Below are 21,686 nucleotides of genomic sequence, written 5' to 3' on the forward strand. Positions count from 1 at the left end.
GTTTCACTTTTTTGTATTTAGCTCTGTAATCCATTTGGAATTGCTATTTCTATGTGGTTTGAGGAAGGGGGCCACATTTCCTTTTTTTTCATACAGATTCATAATCTTGTTGGTATCATTTATAGAAAAGACTATCATTTCCCCATTACTCTATAGTCAGCCTTTGTCATAAGTCAAATGCTTGGGTTAAATCATATGTTTGGGTCTATTTCTAGACTCTGTCCCATTGGTCCTTCTCTCTGTCCTTGTGCTAATGCCACAGTTTTTTTTTAATTGCTCTAACTTTATTATAATCTGATATTCATTAGAGTTAATCCTTCTACCTTGTTCTTCAAGGGCAAATTGGTATTTTTGGAAGATATTCTCCTTTGGTAATAGGGATGAAAGTTGTCTTCTGTTTGGTGACTATTACTTATTTTTAATCTTCTGAGCATGAGGTAACTTGTTTTGGGGCTAATAACATTTATTTTGGTATTTCTTCTTAATTGGCTCTTATGGTCATTGAACAGTCCAGGTATTGTGCAATAAAGATATAGGTCAGAAGACTACAAAAAGAAACAGTGCTATATCAAGTACATTATATCATAATGTGATATCCGGAAACCCCTTGTCTGTATTGGCACATTTGTCCATTCAGAAAAAATTCTTCATTTCCCCAGGTTTAGTACCACTGTTTGGTTCTAGGGATAGTATAATTTGATTTATAAAAAGTTCATTTATAAAATTTTGAATGCTAATATTGCTTTACCTTGAAAAACTATAATTAATTTGGACAACTAGAATTACGGAAATTGTTTTACTTGCACAAACAGGAACCAGTGAGGGAAATTTGTCATTCTGTATCAGGGAGGTTTGGATGAAGCTTTTCAAATATCATCTTGCCACAAATACCCTTTGTGTCTTTTTCAGTTAATCTTAGTCTCTTGGTACCGTTCAGGGTTGAACTGTATCTCCTGTCACTACTGTAGGTTAAGCTGGACCCAAAGGGCTGAAGTAGAAATGAAAGTTGGACACAATGAGATGAACTCTCCTCATTGTCAGGCTTTCTGGAAACTAGTGCACTAGGCTTATGATGGGTCAGTAATTGTAACTATCGTCTATATTGTCTATGCTGAGTAGGTTCATATATAAAAATGTATGAATATGATCAGTGTAGAATATTCAAGAGGAAAACCCATTCTTGTATTGTGTATTTATGGTGTCCACATTTATCTTAATAGGTTAATGCAGCTGAATCAAAGATAACAAATTTAATATACCTAAAACATACCTTGGAACTTGTGGATCCTTTAAAGGTAACTTTAGCTGTATATTGTACAAAACATGTCTAGCATCAGTTTTTAAAAAAACTTTTTGTCTCCAGATAATTTCAAATTTAGATAAAGTTGCAAGAATAGTATAATAAATTTCCATATTCTCTCCTTACACAACAGACACTACCAATTATTATACTTATCATTACTCTTACTGAACTATTTGAAAATTACAGTACCTAAATACTAAAGTGTATATCTCTGAGAACAAAGATGTTTTCTTCAATAAACATGGTGTAATTAAAAAAATTAGGATATTTAACATTGATCCAATACTATTATGTGTACAATATGTTCAAAATTTTCTAATTGTTTTAATAATATTTTTAATGGATTTTTTTCTTGATACAGGGTCAACCCCAGGACCATGCATTGTATTTAATGTCATGTTTCTTTATACCTTTTTAAATTAAAAGTTTCTCATCCTTTCTTTGTCATGATATTAACATTCTAAAGAGTGGCAGTTGTTTATAGAATATTCCTCAATTTGTGTGTATGGTTATTTTCTCATGATTAAATTTAGCTTGTACATATTCAGCAGTAATACTCTTTGGGAAAAGTTGTACCTTTCTTAGTACATCACATCAGGAGGCACGTGATACCATTCCACATTCTGGTGATATGAACTTTGATCAATTCAATGTGAAGTTATTAATCTATGGAGAGATACTTTGAGACTATATAAATATCCTGTTCACTTGATTTTAGTATTTATTTCTAACTCTTACTTGAAGTACCTCTGATGTGATTTTTTTATAAATACTATATTTTAAATACTAAAATGTGCAAAACTTGTTTTTAAACATATATTTATTTAAATAATCTCTACACCCAGTGTGGGGCTCAAATGCACAACCCTCAGTTCAGGAGTCTCATGCTTTACCAGCTGAGCCAGCCAGGCAACCCTGTGCAAAACATTTTTAAAAATTAAGGTGACAAAGAAGAACTGCTTTTTTAAAGAAAAAATAATGGAAAATGTGGAAGAATTTTGTTATAGAGTTCATTCTAATAAATACTATATAATGAAAACAATTTGGCAAAAGGTTTAAAAAATGTTGCCATCTTTCTTAGAATGAAAGAAGTATAATAAATCATCCCCCACAATTGATAGATTTTTATTTTTTTTTTTTCAACGTTTATTTATTTTTGGGACAGAGAGAGATAGAGCATGAACGGGGGAGGGGCAGAGAGAGAGGGAGACACAGAATCGGACACAGGCTCCAGGCTCTGAGCCATCAGCCCAGAGCCTGACGCGGGGCTCGAACTCCCGGACCGCGAGATCGTGACCTGGCTGAAGTCGGACGCTTAACCGACTGCGCCACCCAGGCGCCCCTTGATAGATTTGATAAAACACAAATTTTAAGCTTTGACATGTCAAAAGCAAAGTAAAGGCCAAAGAAAATTAGGAAACAGTCTCTTTAACAAATGGTGCTGGGAGAGCTGGACAGCAACATGCAGAAGAATGAAACTAGACAACTTTCTTACACCATTCACAAAAATAAACTCAAAATGGATAAATGACCTGAATGTGAGACACGAAACCATCAAAACCCTAGAGGAGAAAGCAGAAAACCTCTCTGACCTCAGCCGCAGCAATTTCTTACTTGACACATCCCCAAACACAAGGGAATTAAAAGCAAAAATGAACTATTGGGACCTCATGAAGAAAAAAGCTTCCTCACTGCAAAGGAAACAGTCAACAAAACTAAAAGGCAACCGACAGAATGGGAAAAGATATTTGCAAATGACATATCGGACAAAGGGCTAGTATCCAAAATCTATAAAGAACTCACCAAACTCCACACCCGAAAAACAAATAATCCAGTGAAGAAATGGGCAGAAGACACGAATAGACACTTCTCTAAAGAAGACATCCAGATGGCCAACAGGCACATGAAAAGATGCTCAACATCACTCCTCATCAGGGAAATACAAATCAAAACCACACTGAGATATCACCTCATGCCAGTCAGAGTGGCTAAAATGAACAAGTCAGGAGACTATAGATGCTAGAGAGGATGTGGAGAAACGGGAACCCTCTTGCACTGTTGGTGGGAATACAAACTGGTGCAGCCGCTCTGGAAAACAGCGTGGAGGTTCCTCAAAAAATTCAAAATAGATCTACCCTATGACCCAGCAATAGCACTGCTAGGAATTGACCCAAGGGATACAGGAGTGCTGATGCATAGGGGCACTTGTATCCCAATGTTTATAGCAGCACTTTCAACAATAGCCAAATTATGGAAAGCACCTAAATGTCTATCAACTGATGAATGGATAAAGAAATTGTGGTTTATATACACAATGGAATACTATGTGGCAATGAGAAAGAATGAAATATAGCCTTTTGTAGCAAAGTGGATGGAACTGGAGAGTGATTTGCTAAGTGAAATAAGCCAGGCAGAGAAAGACAGATACCATATGTGTTCACTCTTATGTGGATCCTGAGAAACTTAACAGAAGACAATGGGGGTGGGGAAGGAGAAAAAAAAAGTTAGAGAGGGAGGCAAATCATAAGAGACTCTTAAAAACTGAGAACCAACTGAAGGTTGTTGGGGGGTAGGAGGGAGGGGAGGGTGGGTGATGGGTATTGAGGGGGGCACCTGTTGGGATGAGCACTGGGTGTTGTATGGAAACCAATTTAACAATAAATTTCATATTTAAAAAAATAAAATAAAAACTTTTCATGGTGTAAAAATAGGAAAAATTTATAACAGACAAAATATTACTTTCTGTCATAAAACTCATGTAATTGCATAAGAGAATACTGGAATACCAATAGAAATATGCAAAATGCTCCTAAAATGGAAATCAAAGGGGTTAATAAATAGTACCAAAAATATTCAACCTCAATATTAGTCAAAGAAATACAAATTAAAGTCATTTTTTATATATTAAAAAAACAAAGGTTTATTTTTCCTTTAATGGATACAACTTACTGCTAATGAGAGAATAGTAAAACATACAGCTTCATAGACAGCTGGTAGGAGTACAAATTGTACATACTTCACAAGGAAGTTTTTCAACATCTATCTTTTGATGCTGTTATACTACTAGAAATCTGTGCAAAAGAACTCCTAAGAAATATTGACCAAGATTTATGCCCAGTTATGGTCATTGCAGCATTATTTATATTAGTGAGAAATTATAAGTAGCATACAACTCCAGAATTAAGGGAAGAGACTTTTCTAGAGGGTGAAATATGACTTATTAAAAATTTATACTATTAAAAGTTTCTCTTTTTTTAACATTTATTTTTGAGAGAGAGAGACAGAATATGAGCAGGGGAGGGGCAGAGAGAAAGGAAGACCCCAGCACAGACCCTGACGTGGGGCTCGAACTCACAACCTGAGATCATGACCTGAGCTGAAGTTGGCCCTTAACCAACTGAGCCACCCAGGTGCCCCTTATTAAAAGTTTCTAATGCTTGTGTTGCAGTATTAAGTAGGGGAGAAAAGGAGTATGCAATGATATAATGATTTTTTATTTGAAGAAGTGACAGGAAATATACCATCATGTTTCGATTATTTATTTGGAAGAATGGTAGAAGTTATTTAAATGTTTTTCTTTATGCTTTTATGAGTTTTGCAGTTTTTGAAAGTATTTAAATATTTTCTATTCATAAGCAAAAGTTATTACTGCCGTTGCCTTATAGCAAACTAAAATAGGTAAAAGTCAGGTTAACTATGTTTTCTTCTTTTTTCTGTTTATTCACATAGTGACCACTTACAGTTTCCATTAAGCAAAATTAGATCCCTGCTTTTTCCATATAATAATGGAGAATTCTGGGGTGCCTGGATAGCTCAGTCAGTTAAGTGTCTGACTTCGGCTCAGGTCATGATCTCGCCATTCCCAAGTTCCAGCCTCGCATCTGGTTCTGTACTGACAGCTCAGAGCCTGGAGCCTGTTAACAGATTCTGTGTCTCTCTCTGTCTCTCTCTCTCTCTGTCCCTCCCCCACTCACACACACACACACTCTCTCTCTTTCTCTCTCTCTCTCAAAAATAAACATTAAAAAAATTAGAAAGAATGGAGAAATTGCTCTATTTATAAATATGTAAAGCACTTTTTTAGTTTAATGCATATTTAAAACGCAGATTTTAGAATTATATGTAGAGTACTCTAAATGTACAATGATAGTGGGTGCCTGGGTGGCTCAGTCAGTTAAGTGTCTGACTCTTGATTTCTCATCAGGCCAGGATCTCACTATTGGGGAGATCAAGCCCAGTGATGGCATCTAGCTGTACCCTAACAGTGCAGAGCCTGCTTGGGATTCCCTCTGTCTCTTTTTGCCCCTCCCCTGCTTGTGCACATGCCCTCCCTCTCAAAAATAAATTAAAAAAAAATAAATATACAGTGATAGCTATTTAAGTACCTACCTCTAAAAAGTACTTGAATGCTAACAATTAGTTGACAGATAAGAAAAATTAAAGTCATAATAGTAAAGCAGTATATCCCCTTTATTAGCCAGGTGTTCTTTATCTGAAAATAAGAAAGATACCATTTATCCTCACCCACATACCTAAATTATCTACTATGGGTACACACATGAGAAGATGAAGCCAGAAAGTCAAGAAAACCCTTGGTAAACTGTAAAGTTGTAAACATATAAAATGATATGTTTGAATAGTGTCATAATTCATTATTTTTAATTATCTTTATTTTATTTTTTAACAGATTGCTCTGAAGAACTGTAACACACCTTTATTAAGAGCTTACTGTGGTTCCTTAGAAGATAAGAGGTCTTTGTCACTCAGCTGTTAATAAAATATCCATGCTAATTACTCCTTTCTTGCTGATCATAACTGATGTTAAAGACTCTTATTGTAATCTATAGAGCAATTACTTGAAATCTGGTTAACAGTACCTTTAAGCTATTCATCAAAGTTCTAATTATACATTACATCTTATAAATACCCATAAATAAGGAAACAGCGCGTTGAGTATTTTTGTTAATGGAAGATTGGAATGTTATTAAAAATTGAAATCATACACAATTTTAATAATTTTTTTAGCCATTCTACATGGAAAGACTTGCAAATATGAAAATATATTCTTTTGTAAACCAAAAAGGCCCAATGTAACCAAAAAATAGTAGATATAAATGTTGAATAAGATCTAAATACAGTTTAATTTTAATATTGTTTTTAGCAATGGTACCTTGATTCTTGACCAAAAAGACTTGTGATAGTAAGAACTGTTATTTTATTGATTCAGGATTCACATCTTTTGTGAGTCACAAATTGAAGTTAATAATAAAACAGAATTACAAATAAAATACAGAACAGAGTAAAACAAAAGGTTAGGAAAATAGATGTTATCAGACTTTTGGTTTGCATGATCACTGCAGTTAATTACTGATTATTGTGAGGTTCTGTTGCACTGTCTTACAGTATGTGTTTAGTGCTGCCAGCTGAGGGCATGGACCATGCATTTAATTCTTTGAATCTGTGCACCTGACACATTGATTGATACATGGTATAAGTAAATGTTTATTGAGTCAATGAACATGAAGCCAGAATAACAGTTCTTAGTGGACATATTTTATACTCATAGGCATAGTCAATGTAAATAATTTGGGAGAGCTTTTTATTAACAGTTGTAGAATTATTCTTGGTGGCTTCCTGTTATTTTTTTTTTTTAATGTTTATTTATTTTTGAAGGAGAGAGAGACAGTGTGTGAGTGGGGGAGAGGCAGAGACAGGGAGAGAGAGAGAGACAGACAGACAGACAGACAGACAGAATCTGAAGCAGGCTCCAGGCTCCGAGCTGTCAGCACAGAGCCCGACCTGGGACTCAAACTCACAAACCGCGAGATCATGACCTGAGATGAAGTCGAACGCTCAACCTATTGAGCCACCCAGGCGCCCCCACTTCCTGTTACTTTAAAAGACTGATCTTGATTAACAAAATATTTTAAAATTGATATAGCCACAGTTCTAACTTACATGTGTGTATGTTTTATTTTCAAAAACATTTTTAACACATTTCAAGAAAATATATTACTTGTTACATTTGAAATTATTTCAAGAAAATATATCATTAACTGTGACTCAGATTATAAATTAAAATAATTGTTTGACTTAATTGCCTTTAATATTCTTTTTTAGGTTTGGAATCATACTTGAAAAGATTAAAACCATAATTAATGATGATGCAAGATACATGAAAGGATGCCTGAACATGAGGACTCAGAAGTGCTATGCAGTGAGATCCAACATAAATGAATTTCTTGACATTGCTAGAAGAACATATACAGAGATTGTAGATGACATAGCAGGTAATTTAGTTACTTCAGCATATTTTTCTGTTTTTTTTTTTTAGAAATTAAACCTTTTTAGGCCATGATGTGCTTTTCTGCTGGTGATAACTAGCCATACATATTTTTAATTAAATTTTTGTTACCAAAACAGATAAGGCTAACACATATTATCATTTAAAATATATTAAAATATGATTATGAAAGTAAATATCTTTAAGTGTTATAATATGTCTGTTCTTTTCTTCAAACTTAAATATAGATTTTCTTCAAACTTAGAGTTACCTGAAAATCAGGAGATGTTTGTTTACCTTCATATAACACTGTGTATAAATTACATGAAAAGAGCAGGCTGTCAGTATGAAGTGGTTTCAGAGGAAGAGCTATATTTGTCTAGAAGAGGTGGCATTTGAGCAAGTACAGTAATTCAGTAAGCAAATTTGTGGAGTTTCTTATAAATATAGAAAAATTCTGTTTGGGGTACTAGGACTACATAGTAAACAAGACAAAGTCCTGGTCCTCATGGAGATTATATTATAGTAGTGGAGACAGACAATAAAGAAACACACACACACACACATGTTTGTGTATAATAGGTATACATAGAGATACGTATATCAGCCACATAGATCATATAATATCACAAGGGTATAAGATATATGAGAAAAATATAACAAGTTAGAGGGGTCAAGAGAGTGACTGGATATGGAAGCATAGAGGATGGGAATGTTTTAGGAGATAGCATAGCCAAGAAAGGAATTCCATCTACTGGTAGTGGTACAGACCAAATGACAAAAGCTAAGGAAATCTCAAGGGATAAGGAAGGCAATTTTTTAGGATGGAATAGGGCATTCCTTGACAAAACTAAGGTACCAGAATTTAGTCTTTGAAGGCTGGGAGTTTGGATGAAACGATGGAGACAGGGAGGCCATTTTAAACTATTACAAGTTAACAAATTAGAGTGATAGCAATGTATATGAGAAGAGAGAAATGCAAAAGGTGAAGGAAGAAATTACAAGTTAATCATTGAGTAGGTATAGCCATGGTAAAGGGAAATGTAGCTATTGGTGCTGATTGAATTTTTCTAGCCTGAGAGTGGTTGTATGACTGAGAAGAGCAAGAAATTTGTTGGGAGGAACTATTTTTGAGGAATAAAGATGTCAATTTTCACAAGTAATGTTCAAAGCATTAATGGTCATCAAGTTAAAAATATACAAGCCCAGCATTACCTTGATTCCAAAACCAAAGACCCCTCCACAAAGGAGAATTACAGACTAATGTCCCTGATGAACATGGATGCAAAAGTTCTCAATGAGATAGAGCAAACTGAATCTAGCAATACATTAAAAGAATTATTTACCATGATCAAGTGGGATTTATTCCTGGGCTATAGGGGTGGTTCAGTATCTGCAAATCAATCAACATGATACATCACATTAATGAAAGAAAGGATAAGAACTACATGATCCTGTCACTAGATGCAGAAAAAGCGTTTGAAAAAATACAGCACTCTTTCTTGATGAAAACCCTCAAGAAAGCAGGGATAAAAGGAACATACCTCAAGGTCATAAAGGCCATATACAGAAGACTCACTGCTAATAACATCCTCAATGGAAAAACTGAGAGCTTTCCCCCTAAGGTCAGGAACATGACAGGAATGTCCACTCTCACCACTGTTGTTCAACATAGTGTTGGAAGTCCTAGTGTCAGCAATCCGGCAACACACAGAAACAAAATGCATCCAAATCAGCAAGGAAGAAGTCAAACTTTTGCTATTTGCAGGTGACGTGATACTTTATGTGAAAACCCAAAAAATTCCACCCAAAACTGCTAAAATTGATACATAAATCTAGCAAAGTCACAGGATATAAAATCAGTGTACAGAAATAGGTTGCATTTATATACACTAATAATGAAGCAGCAGAAAGAGAAATAAAGGAATTGATCCCATTTACAATTGCACCGAAAACCATACAATATGTAGGAATAAACCTAATCAAAGAGATAAAAGCTGAAAACTATAGAAAGCTTATAGAAGAAGTTGAAGAGGACACAAAGAAATGGAAAACATCCTATGCTCATGGGTTGGAAGAACAAATATTGTTAAAATGTTGATAGTGTCCAAAGCAATCTACACATTCAATGTAATCCCTATCAAAATAACACCAGTATTCTTCATAGAACTAGAACAAGTCATTCTAAAATTTGTATGGAACCAGAAAAGGCCCCAAATAGCCAAAGTAATGTTGAAAACCAAACCTGGAGGCATCACAATCCTGGACTTCAAGATGTATTACAATGCTGTAATCATTAAGACAGTACAGTACTGTCATAAAAACAGACACATAGATCAATGGAACAGACTAGAGAACCCAGAAATGTACCCACAAATGTGTGGCCAACTAATCTTCAACAAAGCAGGAAAGAGTATCGAATGGAAAAAAGAGTCTCTTTAGCAAATAGTGTTGGGAAAACTGGACAGTGACATGCAGAAGAATGAACTTGGACCACTTTCTTAAACCATACACAAAAATAAATTCAAAATGAATGAAAGACCTAAATGTAAGACAAGAAACCACCAAAATCCTAGAGGAGAAAACAAGCAACGACCTCTTTGACCTTGGCTGCAGCAACTTCTTACTACAGAGGTCTCCAGAGGCAAGGGAACAAAAGCAAAAATGAACTTTTGGGACCTCATCAAGATAAAAGTCTTCTGGATAGCAAAGGAAACAATCGACAAAACTAAAAGGTAACCTATGGAATGGGAGAAGATATTTACAAATGACATATCAAATAAAGGGTTGGTATCCAAAATCTGTAAAGAACTTATAAAACTCCCCACTCAAAAAATAATCCAGTGAAGAAATGGGCAAAAGACATGAACACATACTTTTCTAAAGAAGAAATCCAGATGGCTAACAGACACATTAAAAGATGCTCAACATCACTCATCATCAGGGAAATACAAATCAAAACCACAAGGAGATACCACCTCACTCCTGTTAGAATGGCTAAAATACATAACTCAGGCAATAACAGATGTTGACAAGGATGTGGACAAAGGGGAACCCTCTTGCACTGCTGATGGGAATACAAACTGGTGCAGCCTCTCTGGAAAATAGTATGGAGGTTCCTCAAAAAATTAAAAATAGAGCATGCTATGACCCAGCAATTGCACTACTAGGTATTTACCAAAAGGATACAAAAATGCTGATTTGAAGGGGCACATGCACCCCAATGTTTATACCAGTGCTATCAACAATAGCCAAAGTATGGAAAGAGCCCAAATGTCCATCAACTGATGAATGGATAACGAAGATATGGGGTATGTACAGTGTGTGTGTGTGTGTGTGTGTGTGTGTGTGTGTGTGTGTGTGTGGTGGAATATTACTTGGCAATCAAAAAGAATGAAATCTGCCATTTACAACAATGTGGACGGAGCTAGAATGTATTATGCTAAGCGAAATAAGTTGATCAGAGAAAGATAAATATATGATTTCACTCATATGTAGAATTTAAGAAACAAAAATGAACATAGGGGAACAGAAGGAAAAATCATATAAAAACAGAAAGGGAGGCCAACCGTAAAAGACTTTTAAATATGGAGAATAAACTAAGGGTTGCTGGAGGGAAGTGGTTGGGGGATGAGCTAAATGGGTGATAGACATTAAGGAGGGCATTTGTTGGGATGCGCACTGGGTGTTATATGTAAAGAATGAATCACTAAGTTCTATTCCTGAAGCCATTATGACACTATATGTTAACAAAGTTGGATTTAAATTAAAAATACACACACACACACACACACACACACACACACACACACACACATACATATGTGTGTGTATATATATATGTGCATACACATAACTCTGTGGTGAGTTTGAAGTTGATAGGAAGATTTTGATTTTTTAGGAATTTTATTTGTCACATCACCCATTTTTTTGAAATATTTTGTTTTGCAAAATATGTTTTGTAGAGAGAATTTCTTACTGTAAAATAATGATTGTTATAATTTATATGATTCTCTTCCTTTTCAAAAAAGTTAATAAATAAAAAAATTAATAAAAAATCTAATATTCTAATACAGAAAGTATAAAATAGTTTTATTTTTTATTTTAATTTTTAGAGTTTTTTACTTCCAAAGTACCTATCAAAATGTCTACCTTTGTACTACCAATTTTTTTCTTAAAAGAATGCTTAAATATAAGTTAGACATTAAATATCTTTATATATAAGTTAAAGAGTAGAAAGACCTTCGGGGCGCGTGGGTGGTGCAGTCAGTTAAGCGTCCGACTTCAGCCAGGTCACGATCTCGCGGTCCGCGAGTTCGAGCCCCGCGTCAGGCTCTGGGCTGATGGCTCAGAGCCTGGAGCCTGCTTCCGATTCTGTGTCTCCCTCTCTCTCTGCCCCTCCCCCGTTCATGCTCTGTCTCTCTCTGTCCCAAAAATAAATAAACGTTGAAAAAAAAAATTTTTTTTTTAAATTAAAAAAAAAAAAAGAGTAGAAAGACCTTCATATTTATATATAAAATAATAAGAAAATGTGATTTCTTTAAACAGAAAGAGTAATTTTCTTATTAAAATTCATTTTGTTTTTCCTGTTTCTGGTCACTAGGAATGATTTCGCAGCTCGCAGAAAAATACAGTCTTCCTTTAAGGACAAGTTTTAGCTCCGCTCGAGGATTTTTCATCCAGATGACTACAGATTGTGCAGCCCTTCCCAATAATCAACTTCCTTCAGAGTTTATTAAGGTTAATTTTAGCATTTTGGCTAGTAAATTGTTGTTTCTGATTTTGCAGAATTACATTTTGCATATTTTCAGACATTCTTTGAATTTTACATGTCAGGTTTCTGAATGTTCTGTATATTGCTTCTACTCCTGTCAACTCACCTAACAGTTATATATTAATCTAAGAGTGAGGTAGAAATTTTTTATTTATTTGTTTATTTTTGAGAAAGACCAAACAGTGCATTCCACAGTTCTGGAAGCTTGGTATGTATAAAAAAGGAAAATGAAAAAAAGAAAGTCCAAGGATATTTTTGATCAAAGGAATTTGGAAAATATTGTACCATCTCCTGTTTTAGGTAGTTCTTAGTACATATTTGCCTTTTAAAGGTTTAAAAATCCTGAAGTAAAGAAATCTGCTTAACTTTTTAAAATCCAGTATTGCCAAACCTTTGCACCAGGAAAATATTTTTTCCTAAATACACATTAACTTCCCCATAATACACCGGTTTGGGAAAGTCTAACCCACTCTAATTTTGCTTTCTCTGCTCCCGGGGGTAACTTTTGGCAAAAACAAACCATTTAACTTCTAGGGTTTTTAAATACAACACTGTAATACTAAATAATGTGGGATAGATGAAGTAAAGAATGGGTGGAGACAGTAATGGGGTTAGAGCTTGAGTGAGGTTCAAATGTAGGGCAAGGGCTAAGATGGGTGAGAGATGGAGTGAAAGTTACATCTGTCATGCATGTTGCTTGGTGATAAGATGTACTGTTTAACATTTCTACATGGCTATTTTAATTTTAAGACCTGTAAAAATAGTTGTGCCAGAATAGACTAGGTTAAAAAATCCTGCTTTAACTTTAAAAGTGATCTTTTCTTTTTTGCAGACATTATTTGAGAGTTTCTTTGTGATGCTTTGTCGCAAAAGTTAAAGTGATTAACCTAAATACCTGTACAGTTTAAAATCTGTAGGTTTTATTTTATAGGAGTGTACACATATCTTGACATTTGTTTTTCATTTCCTAGCAGATATCTAAAGTGAAAAATTCTTATACCTTTACATCAACAGATTTAATTAAAATGAATGAAAGATGTCAGGAGTCTTTGAGAGAGATCTATCACATGACTTACATGTAAGCACATTTGAAATTTTTGAATATTAAATTGGTTAATTTGAGGCATTATGATAAATTTCATTAGTTGGCTTTTTGTCTGATTGCAGAAAATTATAAAATTATGAATGTTAGCAAAGAAAGATCATTTCCTGGAAGAACAAGTAAAACGTTTAAAGTCTGTCACTGTGATTGGGATCACTCAGCCTCATAGAAGATTCAGGCAAATCTAATTGCAATATATATATATATATATATATATATATATATATATATATATATATATATCAGATTCATATATATACGTGTATATGCCTATATATACGTATATATATATGTAACTGATACTTCTGTAGTATGCATTGCACCATGATATAGAATTTGACTCATCATGGGCTTATCTTGGGCTTGATTCAGTTTATTCTTTTCCAATGGTATGTAAGCCCTCAACTTCTCATGGCATGCATATATATATCACAATAGTGTCAATCTCTTACTGTTCGTGAAACAGTAGCAATACAGATAGAAATAATAAATAGATCATTCATGGGGAAGGAAGGCAAAAAAATTGATCACTCATTGTTGGTGACCTGAAATGAAAAAGACAAATATTAGACTTTCAAAACAATTTTAGGGCATAGAGCACAGAAATTATGGATATAGTAGCTTTGGGGAGCATATTTCTTCTTGTAAGGGAAAAACTTTCTTTTTTTTTTTAAGTAATCTCTATACCCAACATGAGGCATGAACTCACAACCCTGACACCAAGAGTCACATGTTCTACCAACTGAGCCAGTTATGTCCTCCAAGGAAAACCTTGTATATTATATCACAGTATAATAACTTTCCCATATAAAAGCTTAAATAATTATGTTGTTAGGGTGTGTGTATGTTGGTGGGGGTGGTGAGAGAGAAAGAGAGGGGAAAATATGTAACTTTTGTGTTGAATTTCACAGTTGCAAGAACACAAAATTATTAGCAGGTGGGATCTGTTGTTGTATAGTGAGGGCTTGTTTGACTATAAAAATAGTTTTATTAATAAAAATTCATTTTATTCATATGTAATAACCAATAATTTCAAAAACATAGTGTTAATCCACCAGAAGATGCATTCTTTTTTTAAACATTTTAAAACTGTTTATTTATTTTTGAGAGACAGAGAACAAGCACAAACAGGAGAGGGACAGAGAGAAGAAAGAATCCCAAGCAGGCACTGACATGGGGCTCGATCACACAAACAGTGGGGTCATGACCTGAGCTGAAATCAAGAGTGAAAACTACTCTTGTAGATGACTCTTGTAGACTGAGCCACCAGGTGCCCACAGAAGATGCATTCTTGCTACTAAGTGCTGTGAACTCAAGGAACTTCAATTTCTTAATTTCTAAAATGAGGCAAAAGAACAGTAGACTTTACCTATAGTGTACAACAGAACTGTGAATGTTATGTTAGCAATGAATTTATTGTTTTACAATTATATTGTATGTCCCTTTTTAAAAGCATTACCTGACTTACCAAACATATTCTTTCAGGATAGTGTGCAAATTGCTTAGTGAGATTTATGAACATATTCATTGCTTATATAAACTATCTGACACGGTGTCAATGCTGGATATGCTACTGTCATTTGCTCATGCCTGCACTCTTTCTGACTATGGTAGGTTACTTTATTTGGGATAAATATGTTGCATACTGAAATTTGTATTCCTTTCAAGCAATTTTATATAACAATTATGAATGTTGTACTTTTTTTTTTTTTTTTTTACCTGAAATGTAGTCTCTTGCCTGTGGTCTTAGACTAAGACTCAAAATAAAGTAAATTTACCCTTGAAATTCATTTTAAAAGTTGGAAAATTGTTTACTGAGAAATTGATAAATGAAAAAGAAAATACTACAAGAAACTTGAAGGTTCCCCAAATAGGAAAGATCGAAAAGCTGCCTTCTTGGTAGAAATTACAATGATCCAAACTGATAAAGTGCAAATCTGAAGACTAATTGGAAGGAGTGTGACATGGACAAGGGAAATGAACCTCCAAAGTGAATATTTTCTGAACTAGTTCCGTAGATGTGAGCATCTCAAGATCAGGAGTTATGTCATATATTTTTGTATCCCAAGTCTGTACACAAGCCTTGGATATAAGTGTTAAGTGATTTTCTAATATTAAATGAAGACTTCAAATTAACCCCTTGAAATTTCTTATCCAGCTTACCAGTAGTGACTATAATCCAGTATAGAAATTTGTAGAACTAGTATGTGATAATTAAGTTGAATAATTGTGGACTTAGTATCATTAATAACTTTGAATTTCTAGTTAAAATCACCAGTAACATTTCTCAAGTACTTATGCCACTTAGTTTTTGATGGGAAATAAGTATCTTACAAAGTTGTTTCATATTTTTATATTTCTTATGGAAATGTTAACTTTTTCAATTGCTTTTTTTATTTTCTCTCTCTCTCTTTCTTTAAGGTATTTATTTATTTTGAGAGAAAAAAAGTGTGCATGAATGCACCAGTGCAGTGCAGGGGCAGAGACAGAGAATCCAAGCAGGCTTCATGCTATTAGCATGGAACCTGATGTGGGGCTTGATCCCACGAAATGTAAGATCATAACCTGAGCTGAAATCAAGAGTTGGAGGCTTAACTGACCGAGCCACCCAGGCGCCCTCAATTGGTATTTTATAAGTCAGAGCTTTTCGGTCTGTTAGATCTCCTTTGGAGTCAAAACCTTAACTATTTTAATAATAGTTTTCTTAACTATTAAGATATTTGATGTTGCCCCATTTTAATTTGAGAGGGATCATCCTGAAACTCAAACCTATAAATAATGACTTTGGGTGTTAAAATGCTTTTGAAATAGTTTAAAAATTATTTTCTAACCAACCTCCTTTTATAATGAATACTTTTGAGTTTATCCATGTGTTTCCTCTAGAGGCACATAGGATTTTAGTCTTTACTTGTCCCCAAACCCTTTTTTTCCCCTTTACCTTGGAAGGTATTCATGGAGACCTCATCACTATTTGTTTCTATAAATTAACAATATATTTTATGTCTGTTTTGACTATTATCTGGGTATTCTTTTTAGGCAAAACTTCTATAAAGGTTCGGACATAAAATTATTTTTATATTTGGTTTTACTCTATATTCATACCCCACTTGAAAAGCTAAGTACGCCAAATTTGAAATAATGCTGAAGGTGGGAATTAAGTAAATGTGCAATTTTGTAGTACTGGTGATTAATTGTTATTTTAAGTGTCATCAATGGCTAGTTGACTTTTTATTCTACACAAATTTGAAAATGTTATGAACTGTTTTAGAGCCCAGGACAATGACAAGGAACTAAATCCTACAGTTCCCTGGAAGTGAATAAAAGTTGTGATGGTGATTAGAATGTGTCTATTATAATCTAGAGGGATTTAGGTAGAGATTAGGGTAAAATAATATCTTAATGTTATTGTCCCAAATTGACCCTAGTAAAGTCCCATGTACAACACCACAGGCCATTAAATATATTAATCTTACAATTCTTTTTTTTTTGTTTGTTTTTTCAGTTCGGCCAGAATTTACCGATACTTTAGCAATCAAACAGGGCTGGCATCCCATTCTTGAAAAAATATCTGTGGAAAAACCTATTGCCAACAATACCTTTATTACAGAAGGAAGTAATTTTTTGATCATAACTGGACCTAATATGAGTGGGAAGTCCACATATTTAAAACAGATTGCTCTTTGTCAGATTATGGCCCAGATTGGTAAATTATGGCTTTGCTTTATACTTACCAGTTCTGCTCCTCATTTAAAATGCCTTGTGCCTGGTATTTTAGATCCAGGTGCCTAATTAACCCAAGGAAGTTTGGAGGAGGTTTTCTTACTTAAAAGTATATGTGTCTACTATGTAGATTATAACTTTTGCTATTTGGTATTGGTTAAGCTCCATCCAGTTTGGATTGTACTGTACTAAACATTTTGTTGGATGTAACAAGTCAAAACTACCTTACTGTAACTATTAATGTTGTATCAGTTACTACTAAACTGAATCATATCATTATTTCTGATTGAAAAGCGAGCTTTGTTGTGAAAAAGTGAAATAAGTAGGATAAGCTGCTGCCTTTAATAACTCATGTAAGATTTTTACCAAATTATAACACTGGGGAGAGAAACATCTTTTACTTAATTAAGGGCTACCAGTAACTTGGGCGCAGCAGTTGATACATTAACACATGTGTGCACACACATGCATATAAATGGCTGTCATTAGCCCAACATTGTCATGTGTTTCTTGGTGAAGAGGCACAACTTAGCTCTGAAAATTAGGTTTCCTTGAGAACTCTATGAATCCCGAAATGAGATGATTTGCCCTAATGCAGTGGTTCTCAATCAGGGATGATTTTGCCTCCCCCCAGCCCTCACTCCCACAAATTTGGTGATCTGGATACATTTTTTGTCACAGCTGAGAGGAGTGTAGAGTCCAGGGATGTTGCTGAACATCTTACAGTGCACAAAACAGTCTTCTCCCCACCCTCCTCCCAACCCTTGATAGACCTCAGAAAAATTATCCAGCCCAAGATGTTAGTAGTGTGGTGGTTGATAAACCCTGGCCTAATGTAATGAATTGTAAGGGGAATACAGCAATAATAATATTGGTGATACAGTACTGATTTACCCTTATTACTGGGAAAGAAAATCAGATATGAGTGAATGAAGAGTAAATATTTTATTTGGTTTATGGTTTCATTGGATTGAAAAGGACATCTTAGCTAATCTTGTTCTGATTCATATGTGACATAATAATCTTGCTTGTATTTGTGAGGAGCTCTGTCCTTTTAAAAGAACAGAGTATGCAATCGCTGGGTCTCTCTAATTGTAGAGCGTTCATTATACTGAATTGAAATCTGACTTTCTATAACTTCTACTCATTAGTCCTAATTCTTCTATGTATCATAGAATAACCTAGTCTCTTTTGATAATAGCCTATCAAATATTAGAAGAAAATCATTCTACTTGTCACTCATTTTAAACCTCTAAGATACCTGGAAGTATATATAGTATCTCACATAATCTGATTGTAAAGGAAATAGTAGAACTTGAAAGGCATGGAGATGAAGAACATAGGCTTTGGAGCTAGACCTAGCTTGTCTAGTTACTAGCTCTGTGATCTTAGGCAAATTACTCAACTTCCTTAGTTTTCCTATCTGTAAGTGAAAATTGTAATAGTATCTAATTCTAAGAGTTGTTGTAATGATTAAGTGAAATAATGTGTATAAAATATGATGGACATAAGGTAAGGGTGTGAGAAAGAAGGAGACTTTCCAGACACAGTAAGAACATGTTCTAAAAACAGTATGGTATGCCCAAGGAAGTACAAGAGGTTTTGTAATTCCTTTGGAGAGCAAAGAGTGGCTGTGAGTAGTAGTAGGATACAAAGCCAAAGACATGGGCAGGAGCCAGATCATGAAGGGCCTTAGGTACTTCACTGAGGAGATTGAACTTTACCCAGAGATCTATAGGGAGCTTTTGAAATTTAAACAAGAGAATGGCCTGATTGGATTTGACTTTGGATAGATCACTCTGACTGATGTATGGTTAGATGAGAGCCAGACCAGAAGCAAAATATCAGCTGGGGGCTTCTGTAATAAATTAGATAAAAAAATGTAGAAAGCCTTTTTGGTAAAGGTAAATACAAATGAACTAAGAGGAGAAAGTACAAATGTATTCTGTATATGCTGTATTCTCCACTTGGGGCTTTCACATTTATTTTCCCACTTGATCCTTCTGGAAATCCTATGAGTAAGCTGTATTTAAGAGATCTATTTTCTCAGGTGTGATCATTATAATCACTATTGTTATTGTTACTTTTATTTTTAGTAGTATTATCCTGACTTATGCTTTCTTTTCCTGCTGGTCATTTTTCCTTAGAGAATAATCCTATTCTTCATCCTTATCTTGGCTTTAAGTCCTCAAACAATCAGGGTTTTGTTTCTTCACTCCCATTATTTCACCATTTTGTTCTATATGCTTGCTACTTTTCCCATTGTATATTTTCATCCTCTTAGGATTTTGGAATGCCTTTTATGTCTCATTCTGTACAGAGATAGGTGCATTGATCAGATTGATTTGCTTTCAAAGGGTGAATATTTTAGATTACTTAGTATGATAACTTCTCAGGCAGAAATAGTCTCATGGATGAAAACTCATGGATGAAAACTTTTAAAAAATTAAATGTTTTGCTTTCATTCTAATTCTGGGTATTTCTATACATTTCTAATAACAGATATTTCCTTATACATCTTTCTGTAACAGTTATATCAATTTAGGCTTCATAAGCATTTCCTTCAAATTTTCATATTTTGAATGTTTTTCATCTAACTATATTAAAATTTTTATGAGGCTTATAATATTTCTTTTTTTAAAAGTCAATGTATTTTTTAAGTTTATTTACTTTGAGAGCAAGAGAGTGGGACAGAGAGTGAGGAAGAGAGAGAGAATCCGAAATAGGCTCTACACTGTCAGCAAAGAGCCCAACACAGGGCTCAAACTCAAGAATGGTGAGATCATTATCTTAGGCAAAATCAAGAGTCAGAGGCTTAACTGAGCCACCCAGGTGCTCAAGTTTATAATATTTCTAATGTACTTGAATTTATGCTATATTATTTAACTTCCAAATAACTATGTGCAATAGTAAGGGCAAGTATTTCCATTTATATATGAGAAAGATGAGACTGGGAGAGTCTAATTGGTGCCCAAAGATACATGATAAGTGACAGAGCTGGGACCATGTCATCTAACTCTACATCCAGTGATCTTCTTTCTACTACGTAATCCTTAGATCAGCTAATAAGTAATGAGTTGGTGAAAAGTGAAAAATATTAGTACTTATATTTTAAAACATTTCAATTGACTTTGACCTTCTATTTTACAGGATCATATGTTCCAGCAGAATATTCTTCCTTTAGAATTGCTGAACAGATTTTTACAAGAATCAGTACTGATGACGATATTGAAACAAATTCATCAACATTCATGAAGGAAATGAAAGAGGTACCTAAACTAAACTTTTCTTATGTTAAACTCATGTTAAATTCTTCCACTAATGACCAATTTTTATGTAAGAAACTATCCTTATACTAAAACGTGCAGATGTGCTTATACTCCTCTACAAGAGACAGAGGGCAGTCAAAGACAGCAGCTTCCTACTTTCTGTCTTATGTGGAAATGGAAGAGGTTTTACTGAAAAATACACTTCTAGAGAAAAAGCTAGTATTATTGAACAAAAAACATGCTTTCAGGTTTTTACATGGAATATATAAAAGACTTTTCAGAAAACAATGACCTATTCAAGACCATTTTGCATAGTATCTATCATTCCTGTTAGGCTTGATTTTAAAATAAAAGATGATTGGATGCTTTTAAAAATCACCATCGTGTATGCCCCTTTAGAATTTTCACTTTCTGTAAAAATCCATGTGTCCTCACCTTTTTCTGATCTGAGCCAGATGTCAAATAGACTTGAAGGGCTAAAGGAATTCAGTATAGTTTTTGGGCTATCTTAAGTAGGTAGAAATTAATGGACCACTGTAGAGTTAGATAACTTTTTGTAGATAGGGGGAGAATGGTTATTATTTATGACACTGTGTATGACCTTTACATAATTATTTAGTATGTATTGAGTATCTGTGGGAGAACATAGCAATATACTAGGTGCTTGAAGTGTATTTTTAAATGGTCCTAGCTCTCAAGAAGCTTAGCCTTAATAGAAAGGTAAAATGGCCATGAAATTTACTTTTGTGTCAGGATATAATGTGGATGGAATTCTATTTTTTGAGAAAGAGATTAATACTCTTCAGTTGAGAAGTAGCATTTCTGTCAAAGTTAGTCCTTGTTGAGCATGTATTTAAATTGGTTTAAATAGGAATCAATGGGCTTGGATACTTTCTCTTTAATTTTTCTCTCTTCACTCTCTAGAGAGATGTTAAAATAAACTTGAGAAATAGTTTTGAGTATGTTATGACAATTGATTAGTCATTTGTGGAGAAGAAAATGACCATCTTTGTGCTTTATTTAGATATTTAATTCATTGCTTAGTTTTACTTCACTGTATCTAAAACATCAATATTTTAGATAATGGTTATTTATTCTCTGTTGTCTCATGCACATATGCATGTCTGTTTATGTATATATCAGTTATTCTATTGAAATTATTAGTCATGAGATTTTTAGAAGAAAAGCAATGTGTTAGTTTCTGCCTAGCAGGATATCTTTATAAAAATATGTTT

The 21,686-nt window shown here is 34.1% G+C and overlaps 1 protein-coding gene across 1 annotated transcript in view; it reads left to right on the plus strand.

Annotated features, from left to right (window-relative positions):
• The window catches only part of MSH4 (mutS homolog 4), an 85,701-nt gene that overhangs the window by 47,744 nt on the left and 16,271 nt on the right, over nt 1-21,686 (plus strand). The window contains exons 9-16 of the mRNA XM_045477890.1: nt 1,221-1,295; nt 5,991-6,055; nt 7,424-7,593; nt 12,190-12,326; nt 13,335-13,438; nt 14,948-15,072; nt 16,965-17,165; nt 20,333-20,451. Of these exons, the coding sequence (XP_045333846.1) occupies nt 1,221-1,295; nt 5,991-6,055; nt 7,424-7,593; nt 12,190-12,326; nt 13,335-13,438; nt 14,948-15,072; nt 16,965-17,165; nt 20,333-20,451 (996 nt within the window). The remainder of the gene's footprint in view (nt 1-1,220; nt 1,296-5,990; nt 6,056-7,423; nt 7,594-12,189; nt 12,327-13,334; nt 13,439-14,947; nt 15,073-16,964; nt 17,166-20,332; nt 20,452-21,686) is intronic.

This window comes from Leopardus geoffroyi, chromosome C1 (genome assembly GCF_018350155.1).
Source record: "Leopardus geoffroyi isolate Oge1 chromosome C1, O.geoffroyi_Oge1_pat1.0, whole genome shotgun sequence".
Lineage (NCBI taxonomy): Eukaryota > Metazoa > Chordata > Mammalia > Carnivora > Felidae > Leopardus > Leopardus geoffroyi.